Genomic DNA, 19,014 nt, shown 5'->3' on the forward strand with positions numbered 1-19,014 from the left:
GTTCATTTTCTATGTCTGTGGGTCTATTTCTGTTTTGTATATAAGTTAATTTGTATCTTTTTTTAAGATTCCACATATAATGAAATCCTCTTTCTTTAAAAAATCCTGCTTGTTTTGTTTATGGACCAGTTTGAGTCAATTATATATAATAAAGATACGAATAAGTCATTTTTTTTAATCCTGCCTGCTTAATCTTTTGATATATGCCTTAATAAATAAATTGGGGGGGGATTTGTCTCTTTATACCCCAAATAGGACTAAGGAAATGTTTTATAGCTGTCACTGTAGACACACAACGTTGCCCCAGAGAAGGTGATAGAGGTCAGAACGTTCCCATCTTCTATTGAGACCTTTTGTTGCCCAAAACTGAATGTTGATACCGTCAGAGGGAGAACATGTCATTCTCAAGAGTGACCAGACGGTGGCAGCAAAGACCAGTAATGGAATCATCCAGGCCAGGGCAGACTCTCGACCAGCAACCTGTTTAGCAAACATATAAGATAATTTCAGGCCAGAGCAAAGCCCTGCTGAGATCTCTTTAGAAATACAAATCCCAAACCCACTGAATCAGAAACTGCTGGTGATGGGGTCCAGGACTCTGCATTGTACCAAGCCTTCCAGATGATTCTTGTACCCGCTCAGGACACCCTGCAGCCACGCTGGTCAGTTTTCTCTGAAATTAGCAGGCACTGCTGTAGGAATTGATTACATGTTTCTTTATTTTACCAAACAGCTTCTGCCTAGCCAATAAACCGCTTATTTTTGAAAGAAATAAAATGTGGCTGACTCTTTGTCAGACTTGGAAGCCTGCCGCTTTAAACCTTGTCTCCAGCTCTGGCAAAGGGATGGGTGGGTCACAGCCCTGTGTCTACAAGAATAGCTCCCAGGCTGGCCACTCTCATCCCCTTGTCCTCCTGGCCTGGGTACTGCGGCTGCCCAGCTTAACCTCCGTCTCCTGCCTCAATGCTTCTCACACCGATTACCTGCAGGTAGCATCTTCCCCGTTTGTCTTGGTTCTCCTCTTGGAAAAGAACCCTGTGATCAACCCCAAGAAGCAGGATCTGCATTCCTGGGTCCCACCCTCCCCTCAACCCCCGGCCCGGGTGCTGGAGTTCAGATGTTGTACCACCTGGAACTCCCTCTTTCCATAGTTTCCCGGTTGGTAAACTAGAGGGAACACCCAGACCTGGCCCTCTTCTTTCACCAGGTCAGCCCTGGTTTCTCCTATGAAAGCCTGGGCAGCACTCACAGTCACACCCCATGAGGGTATCGCACGAGCCATGAGTGGAGCGAGGTGATGAGATGGAGATGATATTGCCCACAGAGCCTTGGAACAAGGTCTGGGTGCAGCAGCTGAAAGAGCAGGGGCTCCGGAAGAAGACAGACCCGTCCCAGGCTCGGCACCCCCACTTTCTGCAGGGTATGCACAAATCACCAAGTCTTGCCAAGCCTCAATTTCTAATCTGTGACATGGAGCTAAAATTGCATTGCTCACAGGTTCACTGCACTGTCAAGCAGTGTCTAGCGTGGTATGTAATACCTGCTAGGCTCTCTGCACATGGAGGTAGTCTTCCTTTCCCACAGGAAGTAATGAGCTTCCTGTGCCGGGCGGTATGTAAACAAAGACCAATGCCCATTTTGTCAGAGACATTTGTTAGGAGCGAAGACGACAAGCTCAAATGCTTACAGGATGCCGGAGACTAACAGAAGTTTATACAGTAGCCAGATGGGGCCTGTGAGAGGCTGGGGACCGCATGGCCTACCTGTACAGGAACGCTGCTACTTGGCTCAGTGGGCTGCTGCCCGGTGGAAAAGAGGGACCTGAGTCATCAAACTTTCTAGTTTTTTGAGAGAAATTGGAAATACAGATGTGTACATGAAGCCCAGGCTACGGCCTTCACACCTCAGGGCTACAGCAGAGGGGCTTCATGCCCCGGGGCACTCACAGCTGTGCCAAGCTGAAACCATCACCCTTGGAGGCCTTCCCGGGGGGAGGGCCTGGTCCCTAGTCAGCAGACCTGGCTTTGCATCTTGGCACCATGAGATCTTGCACCCTATGGTAACCAACACGAGCCTCTTCTTCTCCATCTGTTAAATGGAGCAGGTAATAACATCTACCTTGCCCGTCTTTAGTGCGGGTTGAGTGAAACTGCATGTGGGAAAGGGCTTTGAGACCTCACTGTTAATCAGTGATAACAAAGCCCATGTGGGGCCTTCCCTGGAGGTCCCGTGGTTAAGACTTCCCCTTCCAATGCAGGGTGTGGTCGGGGAGCTAAGACCACACATGCCTCCAGGCCAAAAAACCAAAACATAAAACAGAAGTAATATTGTAACAAATTCAGTAAAGACTTTAAAAATGGTCCACATAAAAATCTTAAAAAAAAAAAGCCCGTGTGATAAAGACTGCTAGGGATGCACCACCATAGCCCAACAAAATTGTTAGTTAACTTGCTGCAAATAGGGAGACTGCCCGCCGTGGGTAGGGAACTGTGGGTGTCCAATCAGAGGAATGGCAGGGCTACTGGAGAGTTTGGGGGAAGGGCGGAGCATAGGAACACATCTAGATGAAGCAGTGTTTGACACAGCTAAGACAGAGCAAGGCTGTGTGTAAAGGGGTCTTCTCCAAGAGGTGGACCTGGGGTCCTGTTTCCTTAGAAACTACAAAGATAAGATCATTCGGGATGATGTGTCTGATAACCCTCACCTGGGGCTCTGCACCTGGGTTGGAGATGCAGACTGGTTCTCTGAGTCACAGCAACCCCCTGGCTTGGGTCCTCAGAGCAAGGCCAAACCAACTCTGCTCGGTAGCTTTCTCCCCTCGCCCCCCTCCCAGCTGATTGCCTCACTCCACTTCTCTTGCTGAAGAACCGATTAAAACGGAAGGCCTCCCGAAGGATTCACTGTGCCACTCGTGTCTCCATCAGTCAAGGGCAGAACCTGCTTGTCCAGTTCCACAGGACCTGATGCCTGCGTTACTCAGAATCCTGGGAGGCGTGGAGACTTCTCAGCAGCTCCTGTGTCTCCTGGGGTTTCCAGGCCTCCTGAATGAGCCATTCATAGACCGGCTGGGTTCCTCCACTCTGATCTGGCTGTGGAGGACACGGCCCTGCCCAGTGAGTGAAGCTGGGATGCACATCTCCTAACCTGGGGCTGGCTGCTGTGGGTGGTAGTCTCCACCCATGAGGTGGGATCTCTGATTTTCACCAAGATAGACCCACCCAGGCTTCACCCTGGCAGCTTTCGGTTCTGCTCGGGCCTGGTCCTGACCAGCTCCCTTCTAAGGGCCGGCGGCCAGCTCTCTGCTGACGCAGGCTTCCAGCCCCAGTGGTCTTGAGCAGGGTAGGAGGAGCTCAGGAATCAAGGAGTGAGAGCCACAGGCTCTAAGACAGAAGGACACAGATCTCCCAGGCCGAGAGGCCCTGGGGACAATCTCAGTGAAGGCTTGTCCCTGGATAAGCTGAAGGGAAGTCTGGACCACCAGTGACTATGGGGATAGAGGGCAGTTTCCCTGCGCTAAGGTCACGGCTCAGGACACTTGGGCTGTGTCTTGGCACATTAAGAGTCCCAGCTGAGGGTAGATGCCATTAACCCTCTCCCCTCCTGCTTCTCTTCTCAAAGTCACACATCATTTTTGGATTGGGCTGTTTGTTTTTTTGTTATTGAGCTGCATGAGCTGCTTGTAAATTTTGGAGATTAATCCTTTGTCAGTTGCTTCATTTGCCAGTATTTTCTCCCATTCTGAGGTCTGTCTTTTGGTCTTGTTTATGGTTTCCTTACTACCAAACGTAAAATTGATAGCTAGTGGGAAGCAGCCGCATAGCACAGGGAGATCAGCTCGGTGCTTTGTGACCACCTAGAGGGGTGGGATAGGGAGGGTGGGAGGGAGGGAGACACAAGAGGGAAGAGATATGGGAACATATGTATATGTATAACTGATTCACTTTGTTATAAAGCAGAAACTAACACACCATTGTAAAGCAATTATACTCCAATAAAGATGTTAAAAAAAAAAACAAGGTCACACGTCATCAGCTCACCGTAGCCCTTCCTTCACCACCTGGCTCTATGGAGGACTCCTCCAAGTTACACTTTCCTCAAACACGCCCTCCACCTCTGGGCTTCCCTGAAGCCTGGCTTTTCTCCAGGGACACCATCTCTTTCCCACCCTCCCTCTGGATTAATTCAACAGCCTCTCAAGGGCCTTGGAGTGCCAGTGCCTGCCACCTCCAGTGCCCCCACCCTCACCTCCCAGGACACTTCAGGGCTCCCTATCAGAGGGACCATGCACTCAGCCCTTGCTACAGGCTGTGCATTGTCACCGGAACTGCAGCTGAGGCAGAGAATGGCCAGGAGGTCTCCCATGCGTTAACACCCTGCTGGTGGGCAGTGGAAAGATTCTCCCTCCACTCCCAGCCCTCCCCAAAGAGCAGCAGAGAGGTCAGACACCAGGACGCACCCCCATGCTTCCCCATCTTCAGCTCCGCCTCCACTCCAGCTGAGCAGCCAGGGCTGGGCCCCAGGCGGGGGCAGGGGGGGTGGTTAGGTGCTGGTAGGGGGTAGGGGAACGTGTGGCTGGCTTCTCTCTTTCTAGCTAACATTCAGCTCTGCATCCTGGCCTTGTTTCCCTTTCCTTGTGCCCTCCTGGGGCATCCACTGCAGGGAAGGGAGACAGACAGTAAACATAATCTAAAAACTGTGCATATGGGGACAGGTACACTGGAAAAAATAAAGCAGCTGGGGAGGGATAAGAAGTACTGGGGTGCGATTTTAAGCAAGGTGGTCTGGGAAGGCTTCATTAATAAGTGCGGATGGGAGAAAGGTGAGGGAATGAGACATGCAGATGGCTTACTTTCCAGGCAGAGGGGAGAGCAGGTGCAAAGGACCTGAGGTGGGTAGAGCAGGCACACAGAGGACCTGCCAGCTTTGGCGAGGGTGGGGTCTAGACCAGAGTGCCTGGAGGCCGCCAGGAGGGCAGGAGGCCGACATCTAATCATCAAAGGACAGTAATTAAACAAGATGACATAGTTCCCAGGTTAGCTTGTCAGTCTTTTAAGGTAATAAACCTGGGTGTTGTCAGGGTGAAAAGAGGCACCCTCATAGTGGGAATGGAGGCCACATCATGCTTTTAGAAAGCCGTTTGGCTGTATGAGTTGAGACATAAAAATGGTCCTACCGTTTGGACCAGTCATTCCACATCCGGGACTGTATCCTTGAGAAAAATCCCAAACATGGGAATCTTTATATTGTGCCCTTCAATTAGCCATGAAAAGCCAGTTGGCTCCCTGGGGCCCTGGCACACTGCCCCCCCCCCCCCCAGTCCCAGGGCTCTGCACCCCAGCACACCCCACCCCTTACCCACGGCCCCCTGACCTGGCTTCCCACCTGGAACCCCTGCCTCAAAGTGTGACATTGGTCTCCTCCCCCGGCACCGCGTGGGTCAGGGTGTGCCTACCCCACCCACTCCTTCCCGTCACTAGAGGAAGGACAGAGGCTTCCTGAGCCCATCAACTGTGCAGACTAAACACTCCACAAGGGAGGCTGGAATTTGCTCAATATCTGGGGTCAGACGAGACGAACGTTCCAGGTCATGCTGTCTGCTACCAGATGGCATCTGAGAAGTTCACGGGAAGACATGGTGCCAATCCACCTGTCACTTATTCATTTACAAACCCACGGACAGTCCATCCTGTACCAACCTGGACAGTCACGGAACCTGCCAATGGTCCAGCCCCTGGCTGAGGTCTCACAGCCCAGAGGAGACAGGCACATTCCTTATGAGGGGTGCACACACGTGTCATCAAGAATTCATTTTGAAACTAGCTTTAAATGGAGTTTAATTAATAGCATCTTAATTACCTGGGAAAACAGTGCTCTGGTTAGTTTCTTGATACAAAGCTGATCATGCTTTCAACTGAGTCACATGATCTTCCCCACAGTCGGGGGCCCCGTCTGCACACCCACATGGGGAGAGGTCTCCACACACCTGCATTCATGTCTCTGGCTATGAAGTCTCTGTGTCCCTGTCCGTGTCACCATCTGGAGCTCCAGGGATATGCAGGGGATTCCTGACAACTCTGAGTCAGGACTCACTATGGAACTTGACTCAGGTGGTCGGGATGTCCAGAGTTAGTGTCAGTCAGAGGTGTTCTGGGCCACCGTCCTGTGCCCCAGGGGGCCAGTTCTTTTCATCAAGATATAAGCTTTTTCTCCAGAACCTCCCACAACATCACCAGAAGTTTGGGGGTTGGAATCCCCAGCTTAGTAACCTAGACTTTCTTCGTCTCAGGGCCCCATCTTGTCACATGTCCACAGCGCAGGCCCCCAAAGTTCTTCAGTTGTACTTTAATATCTTTGTGCCTCAACAAGAAAGGGTCAGAGCTCCGCTCACTTTCCTCCCTGTAAATGCTTCCAAAAAAAAAAGACACTTTTTGTTTGTTTGCTCCACAATCACGGTGCCAGGTGCTGGGGACACAGTGGTGACAGATCTGAGAGGGTCACGGCTCGTGCATGAGAAGCATTGGCTGTTCTCAGTGCACAGTCACGGGCAGGACCGGGGGCACTGCTGTCCTGCAGTCGGCTGTGTGCTTCGCAGCCCTGTTCACATGTCCACCAGCCCTCCCTCACACCCTGCTCTCCCTGGTCCCAGATCCCGATACCCGCACTTCAGCACAAGCTAACTGCCCCCTCACCCCTGGAGGTACAGCCATAGCTCGACCTCAGAGGGAGGAGATCACTCCAGCTCTTTTTTTCCTTCTGTCCACATCTGAAGGGTGTGTAGGGAGCTGGGAGCCACCTCTGCAGCCGGGCCCACTGTGGCCTCTTGTCCTACTAGAACCTCGAGCCCCGATCAATCATCAAAGCCACATTTGTGGGCGTTGGGAGCATGGGCTTTGGGGCCACCTAGATTCAAACCCTGGCTCTGTTTCTCCCTGGCTGTGTGACCGCGAGTGAGTTATTTCATCTCTCTGTATCTCAGAGTCATCAGATATACATGGGAGAGAATCATAGTATCAACATGATAAAGCCGTTGTCAGGAAGAAGTGAGCCAGCGCCACGCTTTACAAGCTGCAAGTCACCAACCATTTTCTGGTTATAAATCCAGATTAGTGGGTTATGACCAGCATTCAACATAAATATAGTGGAAACAAGAGCATGTCTCACTTCAGAGGTATCGATACATCTGTATGTGCATGTGGCACAAAACATCCGCAGATGTTTTTCTGCCTGTGAGGCACCATTGTGGGCTTTGGAGATGTTAGACGGATTAAATACAGGTCAAGGTGGGGGGAAGACATGCAATCCAAGCCTGGAAGCCACCCTGCAAGTGCTAGGTTTGAGGTGTGTGCACGTGGGCCAGGATGCTCCCAGTGGTGAGTAACTTATTCTGCTGGGAGAGAAAACGTGGATGCCAGCGCGACACGGCATGTCAGGACCCTGGTGTCCTGGACAGGCAGCTGTGCATGTGTGGCCAGCCGTGCCAAGAGAAGCAGCACGGGGAGGGGCTGGAGTCACACACCGAGGGCCTTGAAAGCCAAGGTTACCTTTTGAGTTCGACCCTAGGCAATGGGAATTTAAAGCAGGATGACCAATTTAACAAATATCTATTGAGTGCCTACTATGGGGAAGATTTATGTTGTAAAATGTTGACTGTGAGAGCAGTTTGGGGGGTCAGGAGCTAGTGGCAATACTGAAGGCGGGGGATCTGCCACGAAGCTACTGTAAGAGTCGTAGCATGAGATAATAAGGACAGAGGTCAGAACGTCTGGAGAAGGAGTCGTCAGGTACAGCCTCTGTATCTGGGGCTGTGTGGTCCCCAGCATCCAGGGGAGGATGGCAACTATGACCCTGCACACAGGTCAGGGGGAAAGAGCAGGGCTCTGGAGGTCACAGAGGAATTCCACAGCCCCCAAAAGCACAGAAGTCACATGGCCAAATGGATAAACCCATGGGCATGAGTCAGACAGCCCTGTGACCATGGCACATTACTCAAGCCCCTGCATTGCCAATTTATACAATGGGGCCAGCCCAGAAGAACACTTAGCTCACAGGGGTGTTATGATATTGAAAGCTAATAATGGTAAAAGCCTTCCGCTGTGTCTGGCACAGGGCCAGGGGTCACACTAGGACTCCTTGCTGACCTCTCTTACATCACAGACATGCCTAGAGAAGGTGCTGGCAGGCAGCCTGAGAAAGGACCAACTTCTAGCCACTTACACACAAGTCAGGGAAACGGGGCTGAGTTTGTAGCACTGCTGCCCTCTCCAGACCCATGTTCACAACTCAGACCCATCCCTCCCCAATGACTTGGAGCCTGGGGGTGGGGGTACATAGTATGCAGGCCCTGCAGGGCCAGCCCTCTCACCCGATGAGGGCTCCTCCTTGCATCTTCATCACCCACACCAGGGCCCCCCTGAGAGGGAATAGGTTTTCAAAGGCTTCAAGACAGATGATCTTGAACGTGTGACATTACCCAAGTACAGAGGGTTTCCCTGGTCCTCAGTGAAGATGGTCACTACATACGCATTCAGAACAATTCGCTCCAAAGCAAGCATCTCCCTTGGATTATTCACTGAGCCCTTCTGTGTGCAGAGAGTGTGCTGGGTGCTGGGGATGCAGCCCTGTGCAGCACGCATCTGCAAGGAACATCCTTCCAGAGTAATCGTCTGCCCTCCCTCCTGCTGGCCCCCAAGATTTCCCTGCCTCAAACCTACACTTTTCGGGTCTGACAATGGAAGTGACTCTGACCAATCAGTGCTCACTTTTTGGATCAAGACAAGCCTCCAAAACCAGGAGAGCTGGCTGGCAGCCTTCATAGATCTTCTTGGTTTTCCCAACAGAACCAACTCCGAATGTAAAATACAGAGTTTCCCTTAACTATCTTTTGCCTACTGAACTGGTCAACCAGGGAAGCTTTTCAGCGAGGCTGCATTGTCAATGTGCCTTAAAGCAAACATGTTTCCTGGCTATCCCCAGGGTGTATCTGGGGTATTTTTCAGGAACACGTAAGCTTTTCTCTAAGAGTTCCTCGGTCCATTCCAGGCTCAACAGAATTTTGGCACAATGAGAAAGTCTACCCTTTTCAAAAGTGATAAACAGTTCTGTTCTTCCATTACACAGTCATCTATTGGGTGTGTTGTGTACCAGGTGCTGAGCGCAACCCAGCCACCTTAGATCCTTCCTGCAAGGACACACACCCTGGTAGAGGAAACAGACACATGAAGACATCCTCATGATACAGTATGACAAGTACAGTGATAGACACATGGAACTGATCCAAGGGAAGGAGAAATCAGTTTTATTTGGAAGGTGGGACAAAGAGGCTTGATTTTATCGTAAAAGATGAGAAGTCACCTAGGTGGCTAGGGAGAGGTATAATTAACAACAGCATCAACTTACTTCACAAGGAATCTCATTCCAACAATACCAAACCCTGTGAGGCATTGTCAATGCACCCATTTTACTAATGTGTAAGTAAGGTTTGGAGAGGTTAAGTAATTTTTCACAAGGTCAGAGAGTTAGAAACTTGCAGAGGAGAGACAACTCTGTACAGTTTTTTAAATGATGGAAACTAGATCGAGAGAATTTAAGAAAATCTGCTTAAGGTTAGACAGGTGATGGAATAGGAATCAAACCCAGGCCTCATATTGAGACCATAGAGGTAGATGAGTTATAGAGGACCTCTCATGTCAAGCTAAGGAATTTGGACTCTTTCCCATTGATGATGAAGAGGCTCTGAAGGGTTTTAATTGGTGTGTCCACTTCACCACATCCACTCTAATTTATCCTGCCCAATACGTATAACTGATAAATTCTAGTAGTGAAGAAGGAACACCAGTTTTAGCCACAGTGGACATGTCCAGGGTAAAGATATTTTATTTAATGATGTTAGTCTATTAAATGATGATATTCTATTTAATGAGAATTACTACAACTCAGGAAGAAAAAAGACAAAGAATCTAATAGAAAAATGGGGAAAGAAAGTAGCAGCAATTTACAAAAAAGAAAATGCAGACGGCTAATACACGTATGAAAAGGTAGTCAGCCAATTAAAACAATAATGTAATTAAAACAATAATGAATACCATTTTTCTCCCATCAGATTGACAAAAAGGAAAAAGAAAGAGCAAGTGTTAGCAAGGATATTTAGGACTGTGTCCTCTGTTTTGTGAGGGTATACACTTATGCAGCCACTTTGGAGGGCAATTTAGAAATTTCTTTTCAAATTTAAAAAGCACACAGATTGGTGGGATCTACCAAGTTTTGGTGTATCTCTGGGGGAAGCACCTCCATACAAGCACAAGGAGATTCATTGCAACATTGTCACACCTAAAAATTAGACATAACCCAAATGTCCACCTAAGGAAATAGCTGTAAACACTGGGGTCTGCTCATAACAAAAAATAATGTGCAACAGCTAAGAAAATCGTGCTGTTTCCGTATAGACTAAAGTGGATACATTGTTGAGTGGAAAAGGAGAGAACTGCAGAATGATACATATATAACAACATTTATGTAAAAATATACTTATGTAAACACAGAGGCTGCTTATGTTACATTTTATATGGGTTCATAGATATGTATGGAGAGGGTTTAGCAAGGGCTTGGAAAATACATGCTAAAAACAGGAACAGTGGTAGTCTGAGAGGTAACAGAAGGGACCAGGGTTGGGGGCCAGAAAGAAACATTTATAATGCCCTAATTTCTATGAGCAATCTCTATTTATGTACTACTTATGTGATTAATTTTCATTTTAATAAATGTAGAGATGGATTTCAAAACCACTGACACATCAGTTCCTCTGCAGTTTTATGGCCAGTGCTCTGCAGAATGCATATGAAGCAAAATCTTGTTATTAGACACCCGGACGCAGATCCTGCCTTCAAGGAGCTCTCAGGCTGGTGTGGGGGAACAGGTCCACCACCACGTGGGATTAAGTCCTGATGGGGAGTAGATAACGCAAGGGGATTCATGCTGGGAGGAAAAGGAGGTTATTCACATTATTTCAGGGATCAGGAAGGTATGGCAACCAAGGAGAGGCAAAGCTGGGCATGGGCCAAGAGAACTTCCCGTTCAAAGTAGGACCCAGCAATCCCACTACTGGGCATATACCCAGAGAAAACCACAATTCAAAAAGACACATGCACCCTAATGTTCATTGCAGCACTATTTACAATAGCCAGGTCATGGAAGCAACCTAAATGCTCATCAACAGACGCATGGATAAAGAAGATGTGGTACATCTATACAGTGGAATATTAGCCTTAAAAAGGAGTGAAATTGGGTCATTTGTACAGACGTGGATGGACCTAGAGACTGTCATACAGAGTGCAGTAAGTCAGAAAGAGAAAAACAAATATTGTATATTATCACATATATGTGGAATCTAGAAAAAATGGTACAGATGAACCAGTTTGCAAGGCAGAAATAAAGACACAGATGTAGAGTACAAATGTATGGACACCAAGGGGGGAAGCGGGGTTGGGGGTGGTGGTGGGATGAATTGGGAGATTGGGATTGACATGTATACACGAATATGTATAAAATAGATAACTAATAAGAACCTGCTGTATAAAAAAATAAAATTTAATTTTTAAAAAAGTGCAGAGGTGGGAGCTCCTGTGGCCATTAGGGAAGACAGGGAGAATGGGAGGTGGGGGGCAGGTTGTGGAAAGCCATGAGGCTGGGAGAAGAAGATGGACCCTAGTCCCAGGCATCAGGGGCCCCTGCAAGGTATGTTGGTCCCTGAGAACGTGCCTGAAACTTTACAGAGAAAAGAAGTTTGGCATCTGTGCAGGAGTGGGTTGGCCAGGTCAGGAGGCAAAGGACAAGTTGGAATGTAATTCACTGCCCCAGTGCAAAGGAAGATGTGCAGTCTGTGCCAGGGGCAGGGGTGGTCTTGATGGAGGAGGGAGACGAACCTGAGAAACTCATTCGATTGGGGTGGGAAGTGAGTGGAGGGAGCAGAGACAAAGGGGATTTTGAGGCTCTGCTTCCACTCAGTGATTTACAGGAAAGCGGGTAGAGGCCGCCCCTTCTCTGGGAGCTATACAGAGGAGCTATAAGTCCCACACACAGTGCAGGAGCTGCAGTCCCCTTGTTTTCCCATTGGAGCCCAGCTATGCTGTGCATAAGGCAAGTCTGGCCCCTAAGGACAGGCTGGCCAAGGGCAGGCAGGCAGGCACGTAGTCCTTCTGGCTTCCAGCCACCAGACTCACAGGCTTCCGGGAAAGGCTGACAGGGCCGCTCTGTTCCTTTGAATCTGGAAATATGTGGCTGGGGAAACCTAAATTAATTAAGTGATGCTGAGGCCCTGAGGCCCCCCCCCCCGAGGAAGCACACAAGGGAGGGGTTGGCGAGGACAGGGTAAACTGCACCCCCCCCTCCCAGTATTGGAATCCAGAGAGGCTCATGAGCCTCACTGGAACGAAGCCGGCACTCAAGTGCTTTCTGGGAGACAAAGAAATAATAAATCAAGAGCAGGTGCCCTGCCCACACACTGCCACTACCACCAACAACCTGCTTCTCTACAGATACATGGCCATTTCCCGTCTCTGGGACCAGATGTCTCAGTGAAGCAACAAATGGCAAGGTCCTGGAATTGACCCAGTCCATGACCTTCTCAGAAAAGAGGCCATGATGGACTGATGCCTCCCTCCAAAGCAGCCCCCCTCCATACACAATTCCCCCAGGACCCCCCCAAATACACACACACACAGACACACACACACACACACATACACACACACACCAGACCTCACCGAGGCACAGGTGCAAGATGGCTATCCTTCCACCCCCTCCCTCCCTAAGCTGCCACATACCGGGACTCCCCGAGTCCCCAGCAAGCTCCACTATGGCACTAGTCCGGTGTAGAAAAATTTTTTGTTTTTCTAGCAGACTGAGGTCACGACTGTAGGCAATGGATAAAATGAGAAGGAAGATTGTCAGCCAGAAATCATCAACATGTCTCTATTCATACAAAGCAATAATAATTAAGCTCCCACTAAGTGTCAGGCATTGAGCTAGATACTTTCAAGTAAGTCATCTCATAATCTTCATTCGTCCTGGAGCAGGATAGCACGGTGGCTGAGAGCTGGATGCTGGGGCTAGCCTGCATATGAAGTCTGTCTCCACCACTTGAGAGCTCTCTGACTGTGGATGAATTTCTATACCTTGGCGTCCTTACCTGCAAAAAGGTAGTATGAAGGTTGATAAAGGATTAAGTGAATTAATGTTTATAAAATGCTTAGAACGGTGCCTGGCACTTTATAAACACATCTATGTGTCTTATAAATAAGTTCCTTGCTTTACTCATTCCACTTACTAGATATGTACTCTCTAGTAATAGTTACTCCATCTGGTTGAGAAAAGAGAGAAAAAATCGCTTTCATTTTCTCCAACAGAATTGGATGGGAAGTTCCCTTTTGCCTGCGAGTTATGCTCAGATAGAGGACTCTCTGGGAAGGAATTTACCAAGAGTTCTGGTGAAGAGGAAGCCACAGGTGCAGGAAGATGGAGGGTCAGGGCCCTTGAGGGAGGCTGGTTGGCAAGTTGCAAAGCCTGTACCAGCACCCTGGACAGCTCCCTGCAGGCCAGGGCCAGAATAGAGGTTGTTCCCCTCCTGCCAGGCTCAGCTTTTTGCTGCGGCAAGGAGTCCTGGCCTGCTGCCAACTCCTCCACCCTAGTCCTTGGGGCGGTTGATGCACAGGTGGGGGGCTGCCTTCTAAGCTGGAAGTGGGAGGGTGAGAGAATTTAGTGTCCCTGGAGCTTCCTTAAGGAGCTGGTCCTGGACCATCTTCCTTCCTTCCTTCCTTCCCGCCTGCCTGCCTGCCTGGGTGAAGTCTGAGGTGTGTGTGTGTGTGTGTGTGTGTGTGTGTGTGTGTGTGTGTGTGTGTGTGTGTGTGTGTGTGTGTGTGTTTTGGGGGGATGTCCTGGTGAGTTTTGTGTGGAGGGCTGCTGCTTTGGAGGGAGGCATCAGTCCGTCCTGGCCTCTTTTCCTTCCATGGATCTTCATCGGCCCCTCTCCTTGGCACTGACAGGGAAGGTGTGGTCACCTTGCACAAAGAGCAGCAGAGGCGTGATGAGGCACAAGGAATAGGGAAGCAGCACGAGGACAACAAGACTGGTCCCCATGGCCTGGGTTTAAATTTAGGCTCTACTGCTGGAATCTCAGGCAAGTGACCCAGCTTCTCCATGCCCAACTTCCTCATCAATAAGACAGGGGAAATAGCACCTACACTGAACCAGGATTGAGTGAGAATTAAATAAAGCAGCACACACAACACCTCTGGCACAGAGATGTGCTTAATAAATGAACCTGTTTCCTGCCATAGGGGAACAGAGGACTGGAGAATTAGGCATGAGCCCAGAGATAACTTGCCTTCATGCTCAGGAACAGCCATGAATTCTGTGGGCCAGAGAGCTGGAAGAAGGGATCTGCATCTTGAAGGCCCTGGGAAAGTTTCTCTTCTCTAAGATTCCACTGTTCTTTAGCCACGAGACAGAAAACTTCTGCCTTAAATTCCAACCCCCCTCTTTCAAATCAGATGAGGCAAACAACATATGCATACATAATAATTGCTCAGTAGGTTGGAAGACTGTCCCTTTAAAAGCCTCATAATGGGAGAGTCAGAAGGGACCAGAGGTCTCCAACTCAAAAGACCAGAAGGTGAGGCAGGTGATGTAAATTTGTGCAGCCAGCTGGAGAAAGACTGCAATGAGCTGGAGAGGGTGTGTACTGACTAACGGCCTTCAAATAAAATTTAAAATAATTATCTCACCCAACGGAGCCCTTCTACAGCACCCATTTCCTGCTGAGGGCTGCAGCGAGTTAGGAGTCCCCTAACCCCTTACTTGACAGAGACCAAGGCTGTGACTTGCCCAAGGTCACCCAGAGCCAGGTCTGTCCCCATACTGGAACTTTTTCCCTCCCTCAGACAGAGGACAGTTTGGCCACTTCAGAGCAGGTGTTGGCAACTCCTTAAGTGGAAGTTTCTTCTCCTTCCCTGAGGTGTCTGGGTGGGTGGAGAGATTGGGCAATGGGTGGCAAGGCTGCTGCCTCTCACCCTGGCGTGCTGGTCTCCATCACCTCATCCGACAGCTATCTCAGGGACAGAAGCCAACTTTCCAATGCCTTCTGGGCGTCTCACCAGCCAAGACACAGCCTGGAATGATAATGCCTGCTTAACCAGCGGGGCGAGCCAGGAAGCCAGGGTACCCCTGAAACTTTTATCTGCTCTTTACAAGACCCACAACTGTAAAATGAAGATAAAACAACACACCTTACAGATGATAATAATAACCACAGCAGCCACTTACATTGCTCTTACTGTGTGCCAGGCACCCTAAGCAGTGGGTACTATTATCCATTTTACAGATAAAGAAACTGAGGGATAGAGAGGCGAAGTGATTCCCCCCCCTTCCTCCCAGGCGCCCTAACTAGTAGGTGGCAGAGCCAGGAGCCATCTCAGTCCTCTGCCTCTAAAGCCCAAGTTCTTTCCACTGTATCAGGATGCCTCCTTCGGGGTGGGGAGCACCGTAAGGGAAGAAGCGGTGTCTAATGGTAGTTTGCTTTTGAGGCCAGAAGGATGGGAAGAATCCTCTCTGACTCTGGAAGAAAGGGACAAACTGTAATCTCAACAGCACAAATCTCCCAGCCTCCACTGCCTCAGAGCCTCTCTCCGGCCAGTCCGCAGACCAGAACATGGACTCGATGTGCCATCCATGGTCAACGCTGGGGACGCATCAGGCCCAGCGCAAAGCTAGGGCGGCTCACCTTGTCTTCTGAGAACGGGGCGTCTCAGCGGGTGTGGCCCTCTTAAGGTGAGCCCCCCTTGAGCCTCTGCTGAGAGCAAAGCTGCTGGATCCTGCCCAGGAAATGGTTTCGGCGCCCACGCGGGGTCTCTTACGGCTCCAGGCGTAGACCCCTGCCACATCACTCCCTGAGCCCACCCGGGACTTGGAGGCAGCTCTGGAGATTGGAGGTGGGGGTGGGGTTGGGAAGGGGGCGGGACCTCGCAGGAGCGGAGGGAGGGCTTGGTGTAGTGCGAAGACTGCCTGGGAGGAGTTAGAACGGGGAGGGCGTGAGGAGGCGGGAAGGGAGAAGAGGCGGAGCTGCCGGACCCGGACAGTTAAAACGGAAAGGGGGCGCACTGGTTAGGAGAAGGAGGTGGGGAAAGCGGTAGGGTGGGCGGGGCAGAGCTGATATTGGGGGCCCCGGGTGGGGACGAAGCGCCTTCACCCCTCAATCCCCAGATGCTCTTAGTCTGGAGTTCTCTGCTGTGACATTCTCCCGAAGGGCCGGTCGGTCGGAACCCAGTCCAGCAGTATGCGCCTCCCCTCCCCGGCGTGGAAGGGGCCAGGGGGCGGGGCCAGAGAAAGGGTTGAGGGATCTGTAGTCGGCGCCCCTCCAGTCACTGCCCCACATTCCAGCTGCGAGAACAGATGGACGTAGCCGCGGCTCACCTCGGGGACTCCTTACCCGCTGCGCGCTGAGATCCAGGCTAAGGCGGAGATCTGGAGCCCCTAGCGCCCCCCCCTCTCCCGCGGGGCCGGGGGAAAGCGGCCGCTGTGTGCCCCTCTCCGTGGGGAGAAGAGCGGGCGCGGACCCCACGAGTCCTAGAACTGCTGGGGCGGAGAACCCGCTTGTCGCGCGGCGCACCCATCCTCAGGGGCTTGGCCAGGACTCTTTCCGCACCGAGACCCCTTTCTGGGGCTTCCAGCCTTGGCGCATCTGGGGAGAGGACCCCCTCCCGGCAGCGCCCCGCCCCCAGCCCCCGCCCCGCCGACGTCGCATTAGCATGAGCGACGCAAGTGGCCCGGGCACCACTCGGGGGCCGAGACTCGCCGCGTCACAGCCCCGAGTGTAAAAGAAAAAAAGAGTAGGCGGCGGCGGAGGAGGCAAGAGCCGACGCGAGGGGAGGGGAGAGCGGCAGGGCGAGCGAGCCGGCGGGCGGGCGGCAGCAGCATGCCCCTCGGCCTGCTCAGGCGGCCTCTCAGCGCTGCGGGGGTGGCTCCCTGCGCGCCCGAGCCTCAGAGCGCTCAGTCTCCGGCTCCGGCGCCTTGGCACGGCCGCCTTTCCTGACCGCCCCTGAGCCCAGCGGCGGCGGGTCCCGAGCTCGGTTCCGGACAGCGGCGGCGCCTCGCCCGACAGGGTCCTTGCCTTTCCCGGCGAGCAGGGTTCCCCGAAGTTCCGCGCCCTGGTCTCTGCACTGCAGGGCGTGCGCGCCCGGCCCCGGCCGAAGCGTCCTCGGAAGAGCGGCGGGGTGCGGGTGATGGAACCCGAGGCGCCGGCGGGTCAGGCCCCGGCGGCAGCCAGCAAGCTGTCGGAGGCGGTGGGCGCGGCGCTGCAAGATCCCCGGCGGCAGCGGCGCCTGGTGCTGGTCATCGTGTGCGTGGCGCTGTTCCTGGACAACATGCTGTACATGGTCATCGTGCCCATCGTACCCTACTACGTGCACTCGGCCAGCGAGAAGCCCACCCTGACTTCCAAAGTGTGTGTGACCACCCTGCCGCCGCCCACTCCGGCCAATGCCAGTGCAGACACGGTCAACACCTCGGAGTCCTCGACGGCCGCGATGCCGGCCAGGTCTACCGCGCAGCCCCAATACCCCACCGACAACGAGGACGTGAAGATCGGGGTGCTGTTTGCCTCCAAGGCCATCCTGCAGCTGCTGGTGAACCCCCTGAGCGGGACCTTCATCGACCGCATGAGCTATGACTTGCCGCTGCTTATGGGCCTGGGCGTACTGTTCGCCTCTACAGTGATGTTTGCCTTTGCGGAGGACTACGCGACGCTCTTCGCCGCGCGCAGCCTGCAGGGTCTCGGCTCGGCCTTCGCGGACACGTCTGGCATTGCCATGATCGCCGACAAGTATCCTGAGGAGCCGGAGCGCAGTCGTGCCCTGGGCTTGGCGTTGGCCTTCATCAGCTTCGGAAGCCTAGTGGCGCCGCCCTTCGGGGGGTTCCTCCACAAGTTCGTGGGCAAGACGGCGCCCTTTCTGGTGCTCGCCATGGTTTCGCTGCTCGACGCCCTGTTGCTGCTGGTCGTGGCCAAGCCCTTCTCCGCCGCGGCGCGGGCGCGGGCCAACCTGCCAGTGGGCACGCCTATCCACCGCCTCATGCTGGACCCCTACATCGCCGTGGTGGCAGGCGCGCTCACCACCTGCAACATCCCCCTCGCCTTTCTCGAGCCTACCATCGCCACGTGGATGGAGCACACGATGGCGGCGTCCGAGTGGGACGCAGGCATAGCCTGGCTGCCGGCCTTCGTGCCGCACGTGCTAGGTGTGTACCTCACAGTGCGACTGGCAGCGCGCTACCCCCACCTGCAGTGGCTGTACGGCGCCTTCGGGCTGGCAGTGATAGGTGCCAGCTCGTGCTTGGTGCCCGCCTGCCGCTCCTTTGCACCACTAGTGGTCTCGCTCTGCGGCCTCTGCTTCGGCATTGCGCTGGTGGACACGGCGCTGCTGCCCACGCTCGCCTTTCTTGTGGACGTGCGCCACGTCTCGGTCTATGGCAGCGTCTACGCCATTGCCGATATATCCTATTGCGTGGCCTATGCGCTCGGGCCCATAGTGGCGGGCCACATCGTGCACTCGCTTGGCTTTGAGCAGCTTAGCCTCGTTATGGGCCTGGCCAACCTGCTGTATGCGCCCGTCCTGCTGCTGCTGCGCAACGTGGGCCGCCTGAAGCGCTCCCGCTCCGAGCGCGATGTGCTGCTGGATGAGCCACCGCAGGGTCTATACGATGCTGTGCGCCTGCGGGAGCGCCCTCTGTCCGACCGGGAAGTCGCGCCTCGCAGCCCGCCAGGCCCCTTTGACTCATGTGAGGACGACTACGACTACTACACCCGCAGCTAGCAGCCCCGCTTCTCCTCCAGGCCACCCGCCCACTCCCCACCCCCGGGTCAAGGTGGCTGCTCTGTGAGCACACTGGCCAGCTCAGGCTCAGATCCCGCCTCCTGCAGCGAGTACCCCAGCCCCTCCTCTGTCTTGATTTCCCCTGCCCGAGTCGCCT

General features: G+C 52.6%; 1 protein-coding gene across 1 annotated transcript; it reads left to right on the top strand.

The window, feature by feature from the left end:
- Window positions 1-17,270: 17,270 nt before the first annotated feature.
- On the top strand, window positions 17,271-18,857 carry SLC18A3 (solute carrier family 18 member A3). The gene has a single exon (XM_029244577.1). The coding sequence runs from the start codon at window positions 17,271-17,273 to the stop codon at window positions 18,855-18,857; it is 1,587 nt and encodes a 528-aa protein (XP_029100410.1).
- The last annotated feature ends 157 nt before the right edge of the window (window positions 18,858-19,014 follow it).

The sequence above is a fragment of the Monodon monoceros genome, unplaced genomic scaffold (genome assembly GCF_005190385.1).
Source record: "Monodon monoceros isolate NGI ecotype Baffin Bay Population unplaced genomic scaffold, NGI_Narwhal_1 Super_Scaffold_4, whole genome shotgun sequence".
Classification (NCBI taxonomy): Eukaryota; Metazoa; Chordata; class Mammalia; order Artiodactyla; family Monodontidae; genus Monodon; species Monodon monoceros.